The sequence below is a fragment of the Sorex araneus genome, chromosome 5, assembly GCF_027595985.1.
Source record: "Sorex araneus isolate mSorAra2 chromosome 5, mSorAra2.pri, whole genome shotgun sequence".
NCBI classification, from domain to species: Eukaryota; Metazoa; Chordata; class Mammalia; order Eulipotyphla; family Soricidae; genus Sorex; species Sorex araneus.
The window spans coordinates 36,631,754-36,656,986 of record NC_073306.1 but is presented as its reverse complement, the minus strand read 5'-3'; the positions used below and the strand labels follow the sequence as shown (position 1 = coordinate 36,656,986).

General features: G+C 47.0%; 2 protein-coding genes across 5 annotated transcripts in view; one reads left to right on the top strand and one right to left on the bottom strand.

Moving 5' to 3' along the window:
- Window positions 1–1,664, top strand: part of CAP1 (cyclase associated actin cytoskeleton regulatory protein 1) — a 31,475-nt gene extending 29,811 nt beyond the window's left edge. For all 4 annotated transcript variants that reach the window (XM_055138560.1, XM_055138561.1, XM_004614219.2 and 1 more), the window contains exon 13: window positions 471–1,664. In XM_055138560.1, coding sequence (XP_054994535.1) covers window positions 471–554 — 84 coding nt within the window. In that variant the 3' untranslated portion in view covers window positions 555–1,664. The remainder of the gene's footprint in view (window positions 1–470) is intronic.
- PPT1 (palmitoyl-protein thioesterase 1) lies at window positions 1,663–21,746 on the bottom strand. The gene is made up of 9 exons (XM_004614218.2): window positions 21,594–21,746; window positions 17,770–17,879; window positions 17,452–17,579; window positions 16,463–16,533; window positions 11,708–11,810; window positions 7,597–7,687; window positions 6,215–6,313; window positions 5,617–5,688; window positions 1,663–3,256 (listed from the first exon to the last, which is right to left on the bottom strand). The coding sequence occupies exons 1-9, from the start codon at window positions 21,709–21,711 to the stop codon at window positions 3,134–3,136; spliced, it is 915 nt and encodes a 304-aa protein (XP_004614275.1). The 5' UTR covers window positions 21,712–21,746; the 3' UTR covers window positions 1,663–3,133.
- Between the last annotated feature and the right edge of the window lie 3,487 nt (window positions 21,747–25,233).

Here is a 25,233-nt window from a genome sequence, read left to right as displayed (position 1 = left end):
TGGGAAAGGCAGTTGACAGTCTGGAGTGAGTGGGTCAGTCATTGGCAGTCGCACTCCAAAAGCACACAAGAGCGGGAGGTAGTCCCGCAAGACAACCCCAAGGGGTAGTTTCTGCCTTTCTTAGGTTAAAGAGGAGGGTCAGTAACACAGATGAATGGGAATGTCACAGTGTATTGTCAGGCAGGCGTCACTGAACCCATAGTCTGAGAAACATCACTAATTAGTAAACAGCAGCAGACAGATCTCTACCTGCCTTGGAGCCTGTGCTCCCGCTCTTCGCTACATTAGTCCTTCACGATGTCTGGTGGTGCAAGGCATGGGCTTGCCCTTTCTGTAGCCGGGCTCTCTCGAGATAGTTGTCAACCATCCTCTCTGCTTTGTTAGTGGAAGCAAGCACTGGAGAAGTTGGAAGATTTAGCTCCAGCCTATTTGTTAGTTCAGATCGAAACCCTCTGTTTTTGTCTTTGCAGAACGAGTTCCCAGTCCCTGAGCAGTTCAAAACCCTGTGGAACGGGCAGAAGTTGGTCACCACAGTGACAGAAATTGCTGGATAAGCGAAGTGCCACCGGGTTCTCTGCCCTCTCCCTTCACACCATGGGATAAATATGTATCATGACGGTTCTTTTCTAGATTTCCTCTACCTTTCTGCTCTTAAACTGCTTCTCTGCTTGGAGAAGCACAGCTACCTGCCTTCACTGAAATATACCTCAGGCTGAGATTTGGGCTGGGATAGCAGGCAGTTTATCTTCTGCAGGAAGGGGCAGCTTTTCCATATCCGCTCAACCACACCACCAGTCCATTCTTAAGGAACTGCAGACCGGGACCGGTGTGTTTCAGCTTTTAGCCTTTGGGGGGTTATTCAAGCACCGGTCCTTTGGGAAGAATGAAGGAGTCCCCCAGGAGTTAACAGAGCAGACTGTTCACCCAGGTTAATCTTTTCGTAACAATGAGCATAAAGGTAACAGAGGCTGGTTCGATGCTGGCTGGTGATTCTAGTTCTTTTAACCAAACTAATTTTCTACTGTCGATAGTTGAGGCAAAGGTTGCACTGGACCAAAGGCTGAAGCTTGGCCATCTATCATTCCAAGCAAAATGATTTCTTATAAGCATTCCTTTATTCTGCATTCCATCCCGGATCCGCCTGAACCTGAGATACAGATTCTCCTGTACCAGCTACTGGGGCAGTGCCCTGTACCCAGGCCAGTTAAGAACCTTAGACGCTTCCTCTCTTGGGCTCTCTGCCCAGGACCTTCCTACAGAGATGACCTGAGGGGAGTGAGGGACGAAAACGGCAAACATTTTTTTAAGGGAATAAAGCATCATTTCAAGCAATCTAGCATTTCTCCCATGCTAGGTCGTCCTTCTTCACACCTCCTTTGCCCTGTCATGCTCAACAGCTTTTGGCTTCAGTCTGGGCATTTGAAGAGAGAACTAAAACCCCCACCTCGGGCTGGTTTTAGCTCCTATGTAAGAATCTTGCACAGCACTGCTAATGTAAATTTCAGTTTCTCCCTCTAGGACACATAACTTACCAAATATGCAACATCTTTTGGTGGGAAGAGAGATTGTCCTGTGACTTCTACCCATTTACTGAGGCCTGTGGAAATAAACCTTTATGTACTTAAAATTATACAGAAAATAGAATAAAATTAATACCAAACGTGCTTTGTATTTACCTTTATTTGCTATACAAAGATGTAAAAACATGGAGGTGGGGGAAGAAACCAATGATAAGAAACTATACTTTGTTGTAGACCTCATTTTTGACACCTCATTTTTGACTTCCTCTTACTACTGTCCATCTTTTAGATTGATGGAGAGGGGTGAAAGAAAGATGAAGGGAAAGCAAAGCAAAACAGAGCTAATCATTGCCCCAGACTGGCATTCTGCAGAACAGCCTTCTGTCAAGTGCTGACAGAAATGTTTGTGGTGTGGGAGTGTGATATCCATGCGCAGATAGTGTAGGGAAGGTTAAATTGGGTTTTATCTACTGTGACAGAAACTCTGTCCTCTAACCTGGGGGATTAGGACATGGGGGATTGTCAAAGGGAGAAAATGACTTGCAGAGATCTCCCGGGGGTTTTTTGAATAAGCATTCTTTCCTCTCACAGAAAATATCAGAATTTGCCCTATACCAGAAAATATGATTTGGGGGAGATGAAAATTAGAAAATTGGATCTCTTCATATTTCCCTTCATTTTCTTCTCTCCACCAACAACAGACACTCAAGAATCTAGACTAGTTTTTCCCAAAGTGGGTGACAATTCCTCCCCAGGGGCCACTGGAACAACTAATGGAGGCATTAGTAGCTTCGGATGCAACCTGGGGGCACTTTGTGTTTGTTCCATTGAAAAGGCAGATTTCCAGGGGGATGCTGAGCAATTTTCTGGTAAGTTTGGGAACCTCTGATCTAACCCATTAGACAGTCTGGGTTAGTCAAGGATGGAAGGAAAAGAAACAACTGCCTTATTTTTCATTTCTACTTGTACATGATTCTTCACCCCTAGTTAAGCAAGCATCTATTTCCCCCTCATTAAGCAATCCAACTAGGTGCTACTTCCTCCTTTGGTGAACAACGAATTCAGTTGTTCTCTCTGTGAAGAGACCAAGTACTACCAAGGCAAGATGGCAGGCTACTGGGGTATGTCAAGACTCTAGAACGCAGCACACTCAAAAGGGCAGCCTCCAGAAATTACAAAAATATCCAAGCACTGGAAATCTCACCCAGCAAAGGCCCGTCACTGTACTAGGCCAGTGTGCTAGCTTTCCGTTGGTCTGAAGCGTGGTTGTGTTTGCCCTGAGCCTCTCATTACTTGCGTTTTGTTTAGACTTCTGAGCCTGGGCATAGTTCTGACACTGACTTGGAGCAGACTATTTCCTAGACAACTTCACTACATCCAAGGGCTGTAAGACAATCTCCATAGGTTTTAACTCATTAAACTTGCATTCAACACCATCTGCTGATAGGATGAGGTAAAGGATAAGTATCTCAGATCTTTCCAAGCAGGGCAGGTTAGCGGATGACTCGAGAAAATTAATTGCAAACTGGATCGGAGCTGAGGTATGAAGGGAACTGTCTTGCTGGTTTGGAAGCGCTTGGGGCTCCCTGAGCTCTGGAGCCAGGCACTGGGCATCACTCAAGGAAAGGGATAATATGTTCATAAAACCATTCTTTAGACAGTTGGAGATGATCCCCTTCCACAGCCAGAAATACGAGCTGTCCTGCTTGCTCCATTTTCTTCAGCCCCAGGCGGTCCTGAAGAGAGAAAGGCCATAATTGAGAGACTATCTGAAAAGTTTTCTATTAGGGCCAGAGGTAGTACAACACATAGGGCATCTGCATGCAGCCAACCTGGGTTTGTTCCCTGGCATTCCATATTGGTGCCCTGAGCCCATCAGGCGTAATTCCTGAGTGCACAGCCAGGAGGATGTGGCCACTTCCCAAAAGTTTTAGAGTAAAACAGTAAAGAAGCAGGTTAAGGGGCTGGAGAGATAGCACAGCGGGTAGGGCATTTGCCTTGCACGCAGCCAACCCGGGTTCGATTCCTAGCATCCCATATGGTTCTCTGAGCACCGCCAGGGGTGATTCCTGAGTGCAGAGCCAGGAGTAACCCCTGTGCATTGCCAGGTGTGACCCAAAAAGAAAAAACAAAAAAACCCAACACCATAACTCCTTAGTGGCAAAGACGTAGGTTAACATACATTTTAGAAATGCAATCAGTATGAAAATCTAGGACTGGAGCGATAGCACAGTGGGTAGGGTGTTTGCCTTGCACGCAGCCAACCCGGGTTCGATTCCTCCATCCCTCGGAGAGCCCGGCAAGCTACTGAGAGTATCCTGTCTGCACAGCAGAGCCTGGCAAGCTACCCATGGCGTATTCAATATGCCAAAAACACTAACAAGTCTCACAATGGAGACATTACTGGTGCCTGCTCGAGCAAATCAATGAACGTGGGACACTGTAGGACAACAGTGATAGTTGCTATGAAAATCTTAAGTGTGTCAAAAGGAAAAAAAAAAATCTTAAGTGTGTCGTCAAACACCAAAAAAAAGATAATCCCTGTCCAGTTCTCAAGTATTAAAAACGTTTTTTAGGGCTGAGGTAACAGGGCAAGAGCACATGCTGTGTGTGGAGGCTCCAAGTTCGATCCCTGACACCTTCCATCCTCCCACTTGTCCAAGACCACAGGGTGGCCTGATGGCACCAATACCAACTGTTAGGACCCCACTGCCAGGCCTGTTGTCACTGGGACTGCCCCCCATTTCCCCAAGTGCCTGAGCACTGCAAGGAAGGCCCTTCCAAAAAACAAACAAAAACCCCTCCCTGTTCTGCTTTCTAGAAACGTCGGAGCCTTTGGAGGACCTTACTGTGGAAGGGAGGGGGCGCAAGCCATGGACATGGACAAGTGGCCGGTTCCATGAGACTGAGCCTAAGACAAAACAACCAGGAAGGACATATTCGATCCACAGACGACACTTCCACCCCCTGCCTTAGAGGTGTCCCTACAGAGACCGATGCCACAGAACAAGGATGACTGGGAAGACGAGTGGTCACCAAGCGCAGGAAGTTTCTCCCGCAGCACACTTCCATTTGCGTTTCACTCTAAGGAAATTCTTCCTTGTAATTCCCAGCATTCTTGAACAGACTTGATTCCCTTTCCTTTTTAGGGGGTGGTGGTGGTTTGTTTTGGGGGCCACACCCACAGAGGTGCTCAGAGATCACTCCTGGCAGTGTTGAAGAACTTTATACTGTGCTGGGGATCAAATTAGGTTGGCCGCACCCAGGGTTAGTGCCTTAGCCTGTATGATCTCTCTAGCCACGATTCCCTTTCTTTCGTCCCACCCCAAGCGTGGGCACCAAATGCAGGAGAGAAGCTTAGAGGAGCCTCGGTATTACTTGAAGATATTCTAGTCAAGAACCAGGGTTTGGGGGTTGAAGATACAGTACAGCAGGTAAGGCAGTTGCTTCACACGCAGGTAACCCAAGTTCAACTTCTGGCATCCAATATGGTCCCCCAGACCCACTAGGAGTGATCTCTGAGCACAGAGCAATGAGTAAGCCCTGAGCACCACAGAGTGTAGTCCCAGTGGCTTACAATGGAGCATGTGTGCACAACTGGGAGAGTCTGACTCCTTTGAGGGACAGGCCCTAGAACTGGGGGTGGGCAAGTACTGTAACCTCTCCTTGAGAAACAGAACTTCCTGCTGTCAGCACCTAACTGGAACCCAGGACTTCATCTATATCAAGTAAGGTCTGAGGGGAACAGCTTTCTCTCCCAGGTTTTCATTTTGCATGGGGCCGCTTGGATTTGTAGAAGGGCACATTCAGCAGAGGTCGCCATTTCTAAGCCTTTGTATCAGGAGAAAAGCAGTGAGAGATACACGACGCGTCCTTCTACCTTTGGGATGCCGACTTCTCTGAACGGGCGCCTGAGAGCTTAGTGCGACAACCAGGAGCCTAACAAGACCCGTACAACACAAGTCAGAGGCATCGTGAGTGCAAACTGCTCTGGGGTGCACGGGACACCACCCCCCCCCACCCCCCCAAAAAAAATAGAGCTTCAGCAGCTTCAGGAGCCAAGAGCTGTGCAGGGCAGCCACCCTGCTCCAGTTACCTGTGTGTATAGTGTGGTCTCCTGTAAGTGGATTGTCTCCTTGGCTTGTCCACTTTTGTAAAAGCCAAACCACTGCAGAGAGGAGGAAGAGAGAGACGGTCAGATGGGTCCCACGGATATGCCGCCAGACCCACACTGGCTGGCACTCAGACCACAAACGAGACACCCTAAAGCCGGAGCAAGGTGGAGAAAGAGTGCCTCCAGTTTTCTCTTTTTTAGGGGTGGAACTTCAAGTCTCTTCCCAAAAAGTTCTCCAATTCCCTGGAACTTCTGCCTCTTCCAGTACTGAGCACTTAACCCCACGGAAGTCCCTGCACTGAGTCTAGAGTAGTGTGCTTCAACTGGCTAGCATCTGTGGGCGGACGCTTATCTGCGCCAAGGCAGCAGGCCACTGGCTCTCAGCCTTTCTAACACCGGCAGGCCGGCAGCTGCAGTGAAGAGAGAGACCTCGAAGGCCAACCTTAGGGATTTGCAGGCTTAGGGGTGGTGGTTCAGATCTTTCTCTCTCTCCCAACTGGGTGGAGGGGACGGCGGGGGCGGGGAGAGGGTTTCCCACCAGCAGGCTCTAAACTTGGCACATGCACTGGCCGCCTCTCACCTCAGAATCCACAGGGTCCACCACAGAGTCATTGAGGAATTTCACCAACACAAATTTCTTCAGGGCCATCAGGTTTTTCCGGTAGGACTCGTTGACTTCCTGGATGAAAAGCAGGAAGGAAAAGCATCAGGGCACCAGCTTAGGGCCGCCCCCAGCCTGGGATGTGCTTGTGCAGCCCTTTCTCCTCAGCCTCTCTGACTGACACGCCCCCCACCTGCCAGGGCACACACTGGCCACTGGGAATCTGCCAGTGGCCCGCAAACGCATTGTCAAGTAGCTTGAAGGCTGCTAGAGGAAGATGCTGAAGCCGGGGCCCAGGAAAGCAGAGGGGTAGAGAGAACCGGCCGGCCTTGCAAGGGTGAGGTCATGGGTTCGATCCCTGGTACCACCCTGCAGGTGGCAGTCATGCCATGGGCACCCCAGGTGCCACCACAAATACACAATCTCTGCTCCATCCCAACCATGAGTGTGAGCACCCCACCGACCACCACCGAGGGGAAGGGTAGGAGGAAATATTTTTTTTAAGTCCAAGGCAAAATAAAGTGTGTGTTTTGAGGGGTTCTCCTATATTTTCTTCTTTCCTCTTCAAGTTTTCAAACACAACCAAAACCTCCAGATCCAAGAAATTAGGAGAGCAAACTCCCAGACCAAGACCATTGTCCTCATCCTCCTCTCCCCTCTGCCCAAAAGCCTAAAGATTAGGACTGGTTCCTCCTTTAGTCCTTGCTTGGGTTTGGGTTTGCAGAGGTGAGGACTGCCTCGACCAGCCCACGAGGAATTCACTCTTGGTTCTGGTACCCACGTCTGCAGCACCCCACTCTTTCCCCTGTAAAAGCTGCTTCTGACCATGCAGCAAGATGGTCCCCATTGAGGACATGAGCTCTTCATCTTCCAACAAGGCGCTTATTGCTAATTGCTAATTATTGCTAATGAAGCCTGCCTCTTGACCCATAACAACCCTCCAGATAAATCCAGTGTAAATGCAGACATCCAGGTTAGTAGGATCTCTCCAACCCTGTGCGTGCTGGGAACAGTTTCTCTGCAACCTCTCTTTGGAAAAATCTCACCCCAAAGTAGACAGCAGCTGTGAAGTTCCCCTTATGTCAGACAGCAACCTACCAAGCTGGTCCTGTTTAACTAAGGGGGAGGGGGGGAAAGGCCAAGAGAACTGACGCTCCCACGAAGGAACCACATCTCCTGAGTGTGGCCATCCCCGCCCCCTTGCCCCCCCATCCTCACCCCAAGCAGAACTTCTGGTTCCTGGTTTCTGCCCAGGGTCTCTCAGTCAATAGTCACTGTGGGGTGACCACAGAGTCCGACAGGAGCATGTGGCTCTGCAGGAACGGGGGCAGGGGTGCGGGTGGGGGGAGGTTGCTGCTTACTCTCTCCTGGTTAATATCTGCCAAGAAGATGCTGTGATTGCGGTACATGTCCTCCTTGATGGGGTCGTGCCAGTATTCTGCTTGCACCAGGCTGCAGGAAGGAAACAGTGAACATGACCAAGCTACATGGCAGCCGAGACGCTGGGGACAGAGGCCACTGAGAGACTTCAAAGGGAGAGAAGCGGAGCACATGACCTTTTATCCACCTACTAAACAATTCAGCACCAAGACCCAGAGGCAGGAGTGCTGGCGAGCACAGCAGAAGGTCCTCGAGATCCAGTCCGGGGTTCCCGGGACCCTGAGCTGCACCTCAGTTCCCATGGCTTCATCTCAGGAAGCAGGCTGTGCCCCCCACCCCCAATCCCCTTTGCTTCCTACTCATCCTTTGTGACTCAGCTTGAGCACCGCCTCTGCCTTCCGTTCGGCCACCTCTGTCCACGGCCCTCGGCCCTCGGAAGGTGAGGACAAAGCCTTTCCGGGACAAAGCGCTGATCCCTGGGGTGATGACACTAGCTTGCAGCTCCTGGTTGATCAGACAACTTTGAAGGACAGAGGGCAGGTTCTTGGTGGTTCCATACCATGATTTCCAACATCCGCTCCCACATTTCCTCCATTCCCCCAACTCCCCTATTTCCTAGGCCCCCCTGCCCAAAAAGACCTTTTGATTGCAGCTCTCCCAGGGCCTGGGGCACCTCAGGGCAAAGCGGTGGCCCAGACCAGGTGAGCAGAGACCTAACAGGAGATGTCCCCTAGGAAAGGGAGCACCCAGAACAGGAAGGGACTCTCCATGCTAGGGACGGGAGATGAGGGGGACAGAGAAGGAAAAACCTTTCTCTGCCACAGGAGCCCCCCAGCCAAGGTAGAAGAGCTGCCCTGATGCCGAGGTCAGGAGGCTGCATTCAGCAGAGCACGAGGTGCCACGAGGGCAATCGAGCAACACTCGGAATCCGGTTTTACATGCACACTCACACACTTCTGCAGGTCAGTGTTTACTTTTGCTGATTTTGCAATGCACGATGAACATTAAACACACAAAGCCGGCCCTGGGCACTGGCCTTGTCGTTCTGCTTATGCAGGTGGGACCCGAACTGGAAGATGACAGGAAAGGAGGGCTTTGGGGGCACCCTGACGCGTGTGCACAGAGCACCTGTCACCTTAGGGGATGGGTGAGAGAGAGACACAGGGAGAGAGATAAAGAGAGACGAAGAGAGAGAGAACTGATAGATAGGATGAGAAAACCAAGGAAGACAGCAGGCAGAGGGTCACCTTCCTTTTGAGGGGAAGGGTTGTGCCATATCTAGCTCTCTGCTCAGGATTTGTTCCTGCGACCATGCAGGGTGAAGGATCAAACTGGGGTGGGCAACATGCAAGGCAGAGCCTCAAAATCTATGCTGCCTCTTCAGGGAATCACCTTTTAGTGTGAGATGGAAGCTAGGGGTTGAAGGGACAACAGGAAGAAAAGAAGTTGTGTTTTGTGAGAAACCAGGTACACACAGGCCCCACAGGGAAGGGGCTGAGGGGATGCAGAATCTGGAAGCCAAAGGAAGGGGCTGGGGGAGGTGGAGGGGCTGAGGGAAGCAGAGAAGAAAAGTTTGTCCTTGTTTCTGCTGAAGAATCACTTTCAGGGGAGTTTCAGGGGACTCTCAAACCCACCCACTCAGTTGTGGAAAAGTCAAGAGCCTAAATCTGGTGGAGTCCACAATTTCCATGAAGTTCACTTACCAGGCAGGACACTTGCCCTGAAATTTAAGCCCCACCCCTTCAAGACCTGCTCAAGGAACACGTGCAATTTGCATGAAAATCGGGGTTAGAGGGCCAGAGAGATAGTGCAGCAGGTCAGGTATTTGCCTTGCATGTGGCTGACCCCTGTTCAATCCTAAGTCCCGCCAGGAGTGATTCCGGAGCACAAGAGCCAGGAGTAAGCCCTGAGCCAATTCTTAAATATACCCCCAGCCTAGTGGGTAAGGTGCTTGCCTTGCATGTGGCTGTACAAAAAAGATATCATACATAAAATTTAAAAGTAAGCCACAGGCTAGAAATGTAATATTAGCTAATAAAGAAATGCTTGATATTTCAAATACATATGTGGTATGTGTGCCTATAATACTTATAAATCATTAAGACAGACAAAGCACCAGATAGAAAAACTGGCAAAGGCTATAAATCACCATTCACAGAAAGGGTGAATGAATGCCCAGAAATATGAATGAATGCTCAACCTGACCAACAATCAAAGACACACAGATTAGAATGAGAAGCTAATCCATGAACACATGGCAGAAATTCAGGAGTACCAAAAGGTACTAAGATGGGAGAAAACACTTGAAGGGTTTTAGGACTGGGAGAAAACTTCCAACAATGAGCATAACTTGAATCCTGGAGGCAGGCAGATCCCAGAGGCCCCACTTCCTTTCACTCTAACTCCCCCACATTCCAGTTTCCTTGTTTCCAAAATTGGTATAATTGTGGGGCTGCTAAGAATCTGGGGGGTGGGGTTGGGAGTGATGAAGGAAACAGGCTGGGAGATGGCATAAGGCATAATCCCTCGGACAACTCTTGGTGGGGGGTTGTCTCCCCAAACAAGGAACTGTTGTTGAGGGTAATCCAAAAACCAAAAAGAAAAGCCTGGAAAATATAGTAACTATAAAACTCTGTCAGTGAGGAGAGATCTGAATAATTACTTCGGTGGTATGATGTCCTTTAGAAAGTAGGGACTAATAGTCATCGAAGGGCCTAAGAGACAGTACATCGGGTAGAGCATTTGCCTTGCTTGTAGTTGATCCGGATTCGATCCTGGCATTCCATATGGTCCCCCAAGCACTGGCAGGAGTAATTCCTGAGCATCATCAGGTGTGACTTAAAAATCCAATAAATAAATTAAGTAAGTTAATAATCATTGGGATAGAAGGACTGAGCAGCCATTAGAGTTGGCTGAAGGAGAAGTGGGTGATCTAAAGTATGTGCTTCTTCAATAAAATCCAAACAATCTTGTACCTGCCTCGGGGACAGGCTTGGGGATAGGTGGGAAACTGGGGACAATGGTGGAGAGAAGGTCACACTGATGGTGGGATTGGTGTTGGAACACTGGATGCCTGAAACAGCTGTATTATGAACAGCTTTAAAGAAAAAAAAAAAAAGTGCTTCTCCTGTGCTGACCACCAGGTGGCACTGTTGCCCAGAGACAGCTTTGTGGCTCCACTCCGCCAGTGGGCAGGAAAGGAAGAGCAGGCTGCAGGCTGCTGGCAAGACTTGCAGGTCATTATAGGGCTGTGCTTGTGAAATGGTGTCAGGGACACGTGGTTCAACAGTGTCAAACTTAGGAAACCCATAGGATTAATACGATAACCATGCTAGCATTTTCCAGACCCATGCAATCAAAGTTTCTTTTTGTTTTTGGACCACACCCGGCGATGCTCAGGAATATACTCCTGGCTCTGCACTCAAGAATTACTCTTGGCGGTGCTTGGAGGACCATATGGGATGCCAGGGATTGAACCAAGGTCGGCCGCGTGCAAGGCAAATGCTCTACCCACTGTCCTATCTCTCCAGTCCCTGGAATCAGACTGGTAGTGGCAGGATAGAACTTGGGGCCTCACGAGTCCCTGGTCTGCACTCAGCTCTCTGAGTCATCTTCTTGGCCTACATGATATTTTTTTTCTTTATTTCCTTTCCTTTCCTTTTTCCCTTTCTTCCTTCCTTCCTTTCAGTGAATCAAGATAGTTTTTATTGAACGAAACTTGCCTAGATAGATGTGAGAGAAGGGGCTGGAGCAATAGTACAGTGGGTAGAGCATTTGCCTTGCATGTGCTGACCCATGGTTGATCCCTGGCATTGCACGTGGTCCCCAACGCACCACCAGGAGTAATTTCTGAGCGCAGAGCTAGAAGTAATCCCTAAGCATTGCTGGGTATGGTCCCAAAACAAAAAAACAAAGCAAAACAAAAGATGTGATAGACGAAAAAGAGGGAAAATATGTGTTTAAAAAAGCAAGCAAAGAAACATAAAGACAAACAAGACAGCTGTTCAAGGGAAGACATGAGCTTGAAGAGCAAACCTGCATGCTATTTTCATGCCAGATAGTCCTGTCTCTCTTTCCACCTATGATACATACCGTTCCTGAATGGCTTTAGAATAAGCACCAGCATTTAGGGTTTTTCTGATCAAGTCACAGATGTGGGAGCTCTCTCCAGGGCAGCGAGGGAGTCCAAAAACACCTAGAGGAGAGGAAGACAAAATAGCCACACCTTCAATAACTGAGAACTGACAGCTTGACAGCTTACCACGAGCAAGGCACCGTGAAAATCAAAACAGAAAAGAACCAGAGACGACCCTGATAGCATTCATTTATTCCTCAGGAAAATGGAGTATTGAAAATGAAATACAGTAACAAGATTCCTCTCTCTCTCTCTCTCTCTCTCTCTCTCTCTCTCTCTCTCTCTCTCTCTCTCTCTCTCTGTTTGGGTGGCTTACTACTGGTTCTGTGCTCAGGGGAGCATAAGGAGGGGTGCCCTCCTCACTGGACTACCTCTCTGGCCCCAGGCCTACTGTTCTTTTCTGCCAGGGCCACGCACCTGCTGCCCCCACCCCGTGGGCTTCACCCACTGCTCTGGCGGCCTCCCTCTCTGATCTCAGTGAGAGAGAGCGTACCTGCCTCTCCTGACCCGCAGTGCTCAGCCTTGCCTTTCCCCAACCCTAGGGAAAATGTCTGCATCAGTCACATAAGGAACATTCTGGGGGGTTCTAGGTAGAGTTCTAAGCATATACTGGCGAGAATTATTTAACCCTCAGGTCTGCCCCCCAGTATACAGAGAAGGTTTCAAAACAAAAGCTACAGAGCCAGGTGAGAGCCAGGACAGGCCCCCCAGGCAGCACCCAGAGTCCGCTCCTGTAATCAATACAAAACCAATTCTGGTCCATGAGTCTTATCCTCATTAAAATTTTTATTCGATGGTGGGGAGGCCCCCCCAGTAGTGCTGTGAGGGTCACTCCCGGAGATACGCAGCTCAGCTCTGTGGACCTGAGAGTTCATTGCTCAGGCCAAGCAATGTAGTTCTGCTCAGGTGGAGTGGGGCTGAGGGCCTTCTGGCTACACCCAGCAGCATCTGGGGAAATATGCCAGGCCGGGGGTCAAACTCAGGGCCTAGCATGTGTCTAGTCCTTTGACCTAGCTCCTCAACCCCTGATTTTTTTCCTTTATAAGATCACCATTTTTTTGGTTTGTTTGTTTATATCTTGTCTTTTGTTTGTTTCTTTTGGGGTTTGGGGCCACACCCAGTGATGCTCAGGGATTATTCCCGGCTCTGCACTCAGGAATTACTCCTGGTGGTGCTCAGGGAACCATGTGGGATGCCGAGAATTGAATCCAAGTTAAAGTCGGCTGCATGCAACACAAGTGGCTTGCCTGCTGTACTATCATTCCAGTCCTTACTATATTTTTGTTTGTCTACTTATTTTATAGCTATTCTCTAACACACAAGTGAATGGAAGTTTCAAGAAGGCAGGAACCTTGTCTATTGAGTTTTCAGATATTCAATTGATATTTGTTGGTTGAATGAATGAATGAGGTGCTTTGTTACCAATTCACATTTGAATTATGCTTACTTTTCTGGTGTTTTGCAGTGCTGGGGATCATGCATGCAGAGCATGGCCTAGTGAGTCACATGCTCTGCCCAATAATGCTTTCTGCTAAAATATATTTTCATTTTTATTGTGGTTCAGGTGAGATGGTTAAAATGGCGTTAATGTTTATGATTTTGCTGCTCAAAGTTACTGCACCCCACACCAATGTGCTCATGACTGGCCATCACTCCCACCACTGTCCTTATGTTACTTCCAACTTATCTTTTTTCTCATCCACCCCCACCTGGCCACTGCTTGGTAATCTCAGTTTTACAGTCCAAGGCCAAGGAATAATCAATCATCATTCAATAGTTTCTATTCCCTTTGGGGTTTTTTATTTCAGGGTTTTTTGTTTGTTTGGGGGCAAAACTGGCAGTGCTCAGGAACCACATGGGATGCCGGGGACAGACTCTGGGCCAGGGCCCTGCCCTCTGGACTGTCACTCCAGCTCATGTTCCCTTGTTTTAGCTCGCAATATCCCACAGGTGAGTGTGATCATCCAGTATTTGTCCTTTTCCCTCTGAACGTATTTCACTTTACATGGTACCCTCAAGCACCATCTAATTTGCATCGAGCAGCAATAGTTCACCCCTTCTTATAGGTATAATGCTTATAGTTTTGTTTGTTTGGGGGGCAACACCCAGTGGGGGTTCACAGGCTATTTCTGATTCTGTGCTCAGAAGTGATAACTGGCAGTGCTCTGGGGGACCATATCTAGTGCTGGGAATTCAAACTGGGATCAGTGACATGCAAGGGCAAGTGTTTTACCGCCTCTCCTTTCTCTCTTCATCCCTGTCACCATATATGGTCTCCTGAGCACCCTCAGTAGTGATCCCTGACCACAGGCCAGGAGTAAGCCCTGAACACAGCTAGATGTGACCCCAAAACCAATCAATCAATCAGTCAAATAAAAGCATATACCTGGGTCCCAGGAAACCGAGGAAACACAGAGGCATCCGGGGCCCTGCTTTTTACTCAAGATCACCATCTTGCAACCCCCACCATCCCCCGCCAGGTTTATCCCTGCCCACAAAGAGTGCGGTTACTATGCTATGTTCTGTGGCTGGGCGTTTCTCACCTCTCCATACATAACTCACCATGAGCACACAAAGACATCCTAATTGTAGTCACCTGAACACACAACAACATACAAGAAACAACTTCAGACTGTAAGAGTCACAAGGGGAAAGCAACGCAGAACCCCACTAGGCTTAGTAAAGGTGGTAGCTGCAACCATCTGTAATGAGCTATACAACCTCTCTGATAAGGACTTTAGAGACGAAATGTTGAGGCTGTTTCAGGATCTCAAAGAAACAATCAACAGACTGTCAATAAAACACAGGATATGAGGATATGAGAGCAGAAATGAGGAAACTACAAACAGAAATGACAGAACTGAAAAACGTGGTAGGTGAAATTAAAAATGCACTGGAAAAGGCTGGAGCGATAGCACAGCGGGTAGGGCGTTTGCCTTGCACTCGGCCAACCCAGGTTCGATTCCCAGCATCCCATATGGTCCCCTGAGCACCGCCAGGGGTAATTCCTGAGTGCAGAGCCAGAAGTGACCCCTGTGCATCGCTGGGTGTGACCCAAAAAGCAAAAAAAAAAAAAAAAAAAAAAATGGACTGGAAGGCCTCAGCAGCAGAGTAACAGCTGCTGAGGACAAAATTGGTGAGCAACAAAATAAGGTGCAAAAAACCTCCAGAAAACAATAGAAGATGGAAAAAAAATAAACTTCAAAATGAAAGAACAGCTGACAAGAAAACTTTGTGATGAATTCAAGAGGAGCAACATAAGAATCATCAGGGTCAGGGCTGGACTGATATTACAGCGGGTAGAGCATTTGCCTGGCACATTGCTGACCTGGGTTTGATCCCTGGCATCCCATATGGTCTCCTGAGCATCACCAGGAGTATTTCCTGAGTGCAGAACCAAGAGTAGCCCCTGAGCATCACTGGATGTGACCCAAAAACAAACACACAAAAAATAGTAGATAAACAATAAACCAAATAAAGGTAATCTTACAAGAAAAACATAAGGAATTGAGGGTTAGGTCAAAGGGCTACATACATGCTAGGCCTAGATGTTACGATTCCCCAGACACTGTTGGGCACAGCTCAGAAGGTCCCAGACCCACTGGGCCAGAGTAGAATGACACTGTCTTGTCTGAGCACTTAACTGTTGCCCAAAATCAAAAGAGAAAAAAGAATCACCAGGGTCCCAGAAGGGCAGGAAGATGACCCTGATGACAGACCAACAAAGACACCGCTTACGGGAAGTTCCCAGAAGTGATGAGGACATACACTAAAATCCAGGACGGGCAAAGGGCACCAGCTAAAAAGCATACTCCGACCTATTATTTCACTTCAGTCCCTGAAAAATTCCCACAAGATAACTGAGACTTTAACCTGAAAGCTTTGTAACTTTCCACATGGTGAATCAATAAAAGAATTAAAAAAAAAAATTCCCACAAGATGGGCAGGGCCCGTCTTAGTGTCCCTCTGGTGTGAAAGGAATCTAAGATACCAAATAACTTGCTCATCAGTAACAGTTAATCAGGTGAACCCAGTTTCCTGGTTATGAGGTCTCTGCCTCTACACTCTGGCAGCTAATAGCTATGTGCATTGAAACAGATGGACAGACACATCCCAAAGACAAATCCTTTCCCCAAAGCAAGCAGTTGTGTCTAAGGGGAAAACACTGCTACTCTCTAAAGGACTTTGTGTCTGCTGCTAATTTTACAGACAATAAAGCTGTACTTAGGGACAGGCAGGGTGTTTGTCTTGCACACAGCTGGCCTGGGTTCAATCCCCAGCATCCCAAGTGGTTCTCTGAGCTGCTCAGCAGGTTCTCTGAGCTTGGAGTCAGGAATAAGCCCTAAACACTGTTAGGTGTGGCCCAGAAAACAAAAACAAAAGAACAAACAAACAAGTCTACTGGCCTAACACAACAGTACCACTTAGAAACCAGAAAAGGCTATTAGATTTTTCCTCCCTCCTCAACTGCGACCTCCAGGAAATCATGCCCATTAGACTGGAGAGCAATAAAGGACAAAACAATGATACACCTTCGCTGCAGGCTGCTGGAATCCTTAGTCTCGCCCTACTTCCGCATCAGGTGCTGGCCAGCTTTGTTATCAACGGAAAACAAAAGACTGTTCTGTAAAACTGACAGCTAGAATGTTTCACAATTGACCACGAGGACGATGGAACAAGGAAGGAAGAGGAGGTTAAAAGGTCAAAGTTACCTTGGTGTTGTCCCCCCACTGAGATGAGGTTGATCATGGGCGGGGAGGGACATCTCTGTGCCACTGCCCTCCTGGGAAAGAAAAAGATCAGTCAGCCCTGATTGTTGGATGGAAATGCATTGTCAGTGTGTACAGATTAAACTATTTAGTCCTCTACGAATCCCCAAGAGGGAGGAGGGCTCTCCCTCTCGGAGAGCCCGGCAAGCTACTGAGGGTATCCCGCCCGCACGGCAGAACCTGGCAAGCTACCCATGGTGTATTCGATATGCCAAAAGCAGTAACAAAGTCTCACAATGGAGATGTTACTGGTGCCCGCTCGAGCAACTCGATGAACAACAGGACAACAGTGCTACAGTGCTATTATGGACAAATACACATCTTAATTTTTTTTTGGGGGGTGAGGGGGCTATTATGGAAGCCCAGGGGCCTCCCCTCCTGGCTTAACAAATCTGGCTCTGGGTTTGAAGCTTGGCCCGAGGATGTGGTGCTGCTCAGGCTCCAGAGTGCTGGGGATTACCCAAGCTCCATGCTGGAGAGTTTGGGGGCCTTCAGGGCCATTGTCGGCTCAGGGGACCCTAGAGCTCTGGGGAACAAAAGCTCGAACACAGGCAATACATGAGCCTTAATTTCTAAACCATCCAGTCCCACAAGTCTTTATTCTTATATAAAAATAGAGGGGCTGATATGGTGCTTGCTTTCCAGGCAGCTGACAAGGGTTCGATACCCCACACCACATATGGTGCCCCCAGTCAGTCAGGAGTGATCCCTGAGTTCAGAGCCAGAAGGAAGCCCTGAGCATTATTGGGTATGGCAAAAAAAATTTTTAAAAATTAGTCAGGAGCCATAACATTTCTCACTTGGGGAGAGTCTAGGATAATTTCCCCTCTAAGATAAGTGAAGCTTCCCAAGTATAAAAGAACTGAAGCTATCTGTATAAAAGAAAGCAAGAACCAGAGTCCATGTAAGGAGCACAGTGGGAAGGAACTTACAGGAACTGGCCTCCCTGGGAGAATCCCATGGCATTGTAGCCTTGCTGTAATTTGGGGTCCTGAGCAAGAGCCTGACACACAGTGGAGACCTGGGAGTTGACGTTCATGAAGAAGCTGTTCTCCATGTCCTGAAAGAGGAGTCAGAGCAGTGAGCGGGTGGGGCTGGCGTCAACCCCGGCATCTGCTCGGAGAGGAGATGCCTGTCGAGCTTGGCATCCTCCGACAGAAGCTACCCCAGGGCTGTGGTCGAATTTGAGTAGCACATTCGAGGAAGTCAGCCGCAAGCCGCCAAAGTAAAAGCGAGCCGGGGGCTCTCACCTCCATCACCGTCTTCCCGATCTTTAACGATAAGACATAGATTCCTGGTATTTTCTCTTCCACCATTTTTTTAATAGCACCCATGCTTAATGGATTACAACAGCTATCACCTAGACAACAAAGAGAATCACAAGAATCAAAGCATTATAGAGTAAAAATTAGTTTTTAAGCTTCAAGTATGAGAAGGATATATAGACCAGTGGTATAGTGTAGACCGGCATGCAGGAGGTCCTGAGTTCAATCCCCAGCACCAAAAGGGTCGGACAAGGGGAAGGAAAGAATATGAAAAGACAAAATGCAGAATGGGAGGAAGTGTTTTCAAAACGCAGATAAATTTTAATGCCCAGAATACATGAATAATTCCTTATGGGTGGAGGGCAGGGTTAGGCCACACCTGGCGATGCTCAAAGGTTACTTCCAGTTCTGCACTCAGCAATTACTCAGATTATCATCTTAACTTAAAGATTGTGGGGCTGGAGAGCTAGTACAGCGGGCAAGGCACTTGCCTTGTACATGGGCAACCTGGATTCAATTGCTGGCACTGCATGTGTTCCCCTAAGTACTGCCAGGAGTCCTGGAACACAATCCTGAGCATCATTGGGTATGGCTCAAAACCCAAAAAAAGTCAACCTAACTAAAAAGTGGGAAAAGGACCTGAACATACTCCAGAGAAGATATACATAAAAGGGGGCGGAGCAATAGCACAGCAGGTAGGGCATTTGCCTTGCACATTGGTGACCCGGGTTCAATTCCCTGGCATCCCATATGGTTCCCCAAGCACCACCAGGAGTAATTCCTGAGAGCATCGCTGGGTGTGAGCCAAAAAGCAAAAAAAAAATAAAATAATAAAATAAATAAAAAAAAAATATATATATATATACAAAAGGGCAACAAGCCCACAGAAAAGATGCTCAACTCTGAAGCCAGGGAGCTGGCATGCTGGGTAAGGAAGGCACCAGCCTGCATACGGCGAAGCCAGGTTTGATCCTGGCTACAGCATATGGTCCCCTGAGAATAGAGCCAGGAGTTAGTCTTCAGTACAGCTGGATGTGGGTCCACCTCACAAGGAAAAAAAAAGAATAAAGAATAAGGACTTTCAACTTTAGTGATCACTAACGTTGAAACACCAATCAAAACTGCCTGAGGGGCTAGAGCAATTCGATATGCCAAAAACAGTAGCAACACGTCTCACAGCAGAGACATTACTGGTGACCGCTTGCTCGAGCAAATTGATGAGCAAAGGGATGACAGTGATACAGTGATACAGTGATTGCACATGCTGACCCTGAACTTATAAAAACCAGGGGTGAGGGGTTTCTGCCCTGATTCTTTCTGTTTCAAGGAACCAAAACTAAGAGTGGGAAGCAGAGTGACTGACCACTGAGCAGAAGTGGGCTGAAATCATGTTCAATTTGAAATTCAAGATCCCATTTTTAACCTGAGAGGAAACTTAAGAATTAAAATTTTTGTGTGCGTGGGGTGGGGGGAAGGAAATATGGTGGTGAAGGGGAATACCCAGCTCTGCTCAGGAACTACTCCTGGCTCGTGCTCAAAGATCACTCCTGGTAGAGTTCAGGGGACCAGAAGTGGTGCCACGGATTGAATCTAGGTCAGCTTGCATGCAAGGCAAGCACCTTATCTGATGCCTTCTGATCTCTCCGGTCCCAAGAATTAGCTTTTAAGGAACCAAAGTCTAAGGCCTAAAATTTCTTCTCCTTCCTTCATAATCACATTCACTTCACTGACATATGGACAGACCGTTTGGTAGAGCACTGGATATTCATTTTTCTTTCATCTGCACTGTACCTTCAAGGCATGACACAGAACTTTGAAAGAAATATCTAGATTGTGGACTAATTCCTCTCTGAACATTTTTCTTTAACCCATTCCAAAAGGCTCTCACTCCCACAGCGCCCCCATAGCTACTACTTTTGTTAAGTTCCTATTGCTAAATTCACCAGCCAACTCAAGGCCCTTATTTGACTTTACCCGTCAACAACATTCCATAAAGTTCATTACACCCTCCTCTTAAAGCATCTGCACCTGTCCTCCAGGACACTACACTCTCCACCTCCCTGTTTCATGGCTCTTTCCTTTCTAAGTTCCTCCTCATCTCCACAACCATAAAATGTTGGAGGGCCTCAGACCAAAAACTTTTCTTCCTTTGGATGTGCTAACTCCCTAAGCAGTTTTGCACAGTCTCATGACTTTAAATACCAGTCAAGCTATTAATTCCATTGAAACTCCCAACCTAACCCTCCAGCCTTTATCTTTGTCCAATACACTGTACTCAAGTGCACTGACATCTCCTGGATGTCTAAAGACCACCCAGTATTAGTAAACCCAGAAGCAAACACTTGACTTTCTCTCCTCCCCAACTGTACTAGCCGTAAGAGTGTTCTCATTCTGGTAGACTAACAACTTCGTCAGACTGATTGTTTACACAAAACCCCAGGGGTCATTCTTGACAGCTTTCCCTCTCATCCTATATCCTAATCTGCTAGCAAATCTTATTGTTTCTACCTTTGAGATTTTCAAAACTCTGACCATTCTCAACATCTCCTTCAGTAGTATACTATTTCAAGTTACCATTCATTTATTTAAATTATTTCAGCAGCCTCCCTGCATATGTCCTTAACCCCCTATGATCTACTCTCAATATGGCAAATGGAGTACTCCTTTTAAGATGAAAATCAGATCCTATTATGTAAATCAGATTTGCTCAAAATCTCTTCTCCCTAGTCTTTAAGAGGCCCAACAGCACCTTCCTTCCTCAGTATCAAAACTTCTTTCTTTGTTTTTGGCCCACTCTGTTCCAACCACAATGACCAGAATGATGCTTCTTAAACAAAACAGTCATGATTCTACCCCAGTGTCTTTGCCTTTACTGTTCCTTCTACCATACATTCAAATGGCATCTTCTTTCTCCGTTTCAGGTGTTCCCTCGGATATCTCTCTGCTTATCTTTTCCTGACCTTACTTTGTAAAATTGCAAGTCCCCACCTCAAGTCTTTAATTTTTTGTTTGTTTTTGGGCCACAGCTGGCAGGACTCAGGGTTTACTCCTGGCCCTGTGCTCAGGGATCATTCCTGGAAGTGCTGGTGGACCATAAGTCGTACAGGTATAAAACCAGGGGTTGCCAGGTGCAAGGCAAGCTATTTACGTCTTTGTGCTATCTCTCTGGCCCCATTTCTTTTTTAATAGTTCAACTCTCCCACTGAAAATTTTCTACAAGAAAAGGAATTTGGTCTATTTAATTCATTGCTGCATCCTTCGCATCAATAGGTGTTAAAAGCAGACAGGACTTACGGGTATCGAAAGCTCTATTATTGGGGCCAGGGCGATAGCAAAGAGGGTAGGGTGTTTGTCTGACACTTGTTTGATCCCGGCCAGCAGTGATCCCCCAGCGCAGAGCCAGGATTAAGTCCTGAGCAGTGCTGGGTGTGGCCCCCAAATCCAGATAAAATAAATTTTAAATCTCTGTTACTATAAGAATGAATGAAAGGATGGATGACTTGGTTACGAAGCCACACACAATTCAGCACTCCCCATGAAGACCCAGATGCTGCACATCAACGCCCCCGCTGTGAGGACTGAAATAAAGACAGCCCGTAGGATCCCGTGAGAGCTCACCCCGCCGATAGCTTTTTCCCCCTTCTCCCATTCTAATGCACAGTGGCCCTTCCAAATTCCAAAGAAGGGCCAGCCTGGTGGCGAGTACCCACGGTCTTTTTCCCTTCACACTTGCACTCTGCTGAAGCGAGCCCGGGCAGGGAGAGGGACAGCGTCGCCGGACCATTCTGACCCGCTTCTCATTCACTCACCCATCCCATGCCAGATCACCAGCGGCAGGGGCGCCGGGGGGTCCCGGCGCACCGCGGCCGCACAGGACCCGGTCAGGAGAACCACCGCCAACAGCCGCACGGCCCTGGGCGACGCCATCTTGGCCCGCTCACGTGACGCGCTCCCCAGTCCGGCCGGGCTCCGGCGGGGCGGGCGGTCCTCTGGTCGCTCCTGGCGGGAGTGGGCGTTGCCAGGCTTGTTGCCAGAGGAGACCGCGGGCCAAGATAATCAAAACGAAACATTTGCTCAGCGCTTATTACACATCAAACACAATTCTAAGTGCTTTACAACTCGTAGCTGATTTAATCCTCGACAAGGCTGTAGACACATCCCCGAGTTTAGAGCTCATGCCACCGATAGTGCTGAGAATTCGGATACAGCGCCGAGCTCACAGAGATAGCAAATTGTTGGGTGCACACTTGGTACTCTGAATCACTGCGCTGTACCTACTTTTTTTCTTATGGGGGAGGGGGTGGTGGTAGGTAACACCTCGGGTGGTGCTGGGGGACCATTTGAACTGGGTCAACCGCATGCAGGGCCAGTGCCTTAATCCCTGTATTCTATATCTCTCTGGTTCTTATTCGCTTTTCTGGTGAAAAGCAATTTGAGGAAGGAATAAAGGAAGGAATGACTCATCTCTATTAGAAAGGGAAGTAGGGGAGGGATGATTTCCAGCTAGAGCTAATCAGGGCAGGGTGTAGTGTTTGTTCTAGACCTTGAAGGAAAGATAGACTTTCCATGGCAAGATGAAATGAGGGAGAAGAATTGGAATTAATTCAGACAGTGAGGAGGAAAGACACTGTTTTCTAGAAATGTCAAGATTTCCGGATTGACGGGAGCATCTTGGAATGTGGAAGAGATGAGAAAAGCAGCTGTATTTCCTGATCTAATCTAGCAGGATAATTGTAGGAGCCTCTCATCTATCTGTTTCCCAACCTCCTTTAATTCCATTTTATGTCCTTACCAGACTCATGACTCAGTCTGCTTGCATTATCTTAGTTTACCCACCCCATCCCAGAAATAAAAAAACCATCAGAATAGCTTTTTAGTGGAGAATTTTTCGCATAAACTGGGTATGTCCACTTACACGATACAATATTATGAGGCAGGATAAGATGTGTAATGACATAAAAAAGTGTCCTCAGTGTATGTTGAAGCTGTCTCCACACTCACCAGAGCCCTTTTATAGGATGTTGTTGGAATAGAGGAGAGCGTTCAAGTAGTAGACTGCTTGTGAGAGTCCCTGAGTCACATCTTCAGCAATTTTTGGACCCCAACTAAAAACACAATGCATGGTCAGCACCTCATGGTAGGGAATGGCCCTATGAAACATCTAGATATGGTGCTCTTGGGAATGATGGTTATCCATTAACTGAAAAAGTTAAAATGTAGAATCACAGAATCATAAAGTACTATACATATATAATTTTAAGAAAAACACGTGTATTGTAAAATTTTTGTATTTTCTTTTAAATGTAGACCTAATTGTAGATTTTTTTTCACCAATCTCTTAAAGTAGTCACAAGCTTTTTTGCTGATTATGGGACTTCTGACTGGGAATGTTTCTTGGAATGAATTTGGCATCTTGTCTTGAACAAATCATTTGTATATCTTTATGGAGAGAAGACATACACAGAATGCTCTCTTCATATGCTGTATATAAAGAAACGTAGTAGGGGGAACAACAAACGGACAAAGGCAACAGAGACTGAGAACTGGTCTTCAGTAAGAAGCTTACCACAAGAAGGGGATGAGCTGGGACACTGGGACTATGATGGAGGAAAGCAGACACTTAGTGCAAGATGTGGTGCTAGAATGTTTTATGCATGAATCCCTACCAATAACAGTTTTATAAAGCACAGTGCCTAAAATAAAATTTTTAATAAAATAAGGTTAATAATTAGTCTGTAGCTCTCTAGTCAAGTCTTTTGATTCAAAATGTTCTTTGAAATGTTTTTTTTTTAATTTAGGCACTTGGATTTATAATACTATTAATATTTATATCTTAAGAATTCAAAGTTGCGGGGCTGGAGCGATAGTACTGCATGTAGGAGGTTTGCCTTGCACAGTGCTGACCGGAGTTAAATTCCCAGCATCCCCCATGGTCCCCTGAGCACTGCCAGGAGTGATTCCTGAGCACAGAGCCAGGAGTAATCCCTGAGCATTGACAGGTGTGACCCAAAAAGCAAAAAAAAAAAATTCAAAGTTGCTATTCCACAAAAGTGTAAGCATCCCACTTCCACTGACTTTAAATTCATTTTCACACACCCCTCAGTGAACTCAATTTAATATTCCCTTGACTGTTGCATGTTTCCTTACTATATTTTGTATAATCCATGTGTGAAAGTGATCATTTATTATTTGTCCTCCATTTGACTCACTTCACGCAGCATGACAACCTTCAGTTTCATCTAAGTTGCAATAAACTACAAGATTTCATCTTTTGGGCCAGAATGATAGTATAGTGAGTAAGGCACTTGCCTTGTACAAGGCCTGGGGTTGATCTCCACAATCCCATATAGTTCACAAGCTCTGCCAGGAGTGATCCCTGAGTGCAGAACCAGAAGTAAATCCTGAGAACCTTTGTGTGTGACCCCAAACCAAAAGTTCATCTTTCTTTATAGCTGAGTAGTATTCCATTGTATTCCTAGACCACAATTTCTTTATCTGCTCTTCTGTTGCTGGGCACTTAGGTTCAATTCTTGGGCACTGTAGTGTTTCAATGAACATGGGAATAAAACATCTTTTTGAATTATGTGTTTTGTTTTTTTTTTTCTTTTTAAAAGTAGACCCAAGAGCTGGAGAAATAGTTTAGTTAATAGGGCACCTGCTTTACATGTGGCAGATCCTCAGCACTCCTATTGATGCTAGGAATTGAACCTGGGTCCCTTGATGCTAGGAATTGTGGTCCCTTGATGCTAGGAATTGAACCTGGGTCATTTTTGGTGCAAGGCAAATGCCCTCCCCACTGTACTAGAGACAGCCATTAAGCTGCATCTAAGTCCACTTGTTCTGCATTATGCTCCCTGCCACCCAACTCATTGGGGGGTCATAGACTCAGGCTGGAGTGAAAAATTTCTCTTTTCAGGAAAGGAAAATCAGTCCTAACCTCAGCACAGGCATTATGGGTCTATCACCTTCCTTCACAGAAAAGCATTCCAGGATGAGGCAAAATAGTGAATGAAGCAAGACAATTATTATTCAACAAAATTTACTTCGAAAGACAGTGAAGCAAGAGATGTTCAGGAGGAAACATCAGCTTTTTCAAAGGGAATGAAGCAGAAAAAGATATAAAAGATATAAAGGGAGAGCAGGGGCTTGAAAGAGAAAGCCTGCATACATTTTTGCCAATAAAAATGTATTACAGTTCTAAGAGCAATACGCTTATTCTTCTCTCTTTTTTTTTCTTTTTGAGTCACACCCGGCAATGCACAGGGGTTATTCCTGTCTCTGCACTCAGGAATCACTCCTAGTGGTGCTCAGGGGACCATATGGGATGCTTGGAATCGAACCTAGGTCAGTCGTGTGCAAGGCAAACGCCCTACCCACTGTGCCATCACTCCAGCCCCGCGCTTATTCTTAAAACAAGCAAACACCAAACTTAAAAAGTTCACCCCAGGG

Coding starts and splice junctions, on each gene's coding strand:
- PPT1 (XM_004614218.2), bottom strand. CDS start 21,711: ATGGCGTCGCCCAGGGCCGTGCGGCTGTTGGCGGTGGTTCTCCTGACC. Junction 11,811..16,462: donor AGTGGGGGGACAACACCAAG/GTAACTTTGACC, acceptor CCTCTCCTCTAG/GTGTTTTTGGACTCCCTCGC. Junction 5,689..6,214: donor TGGACCCTGTGGATTCTGAG/GTGAGAGGCGGC, acceptor TCCTCTCTGCAG/TGGTTTGGCTTTTACAAAAG.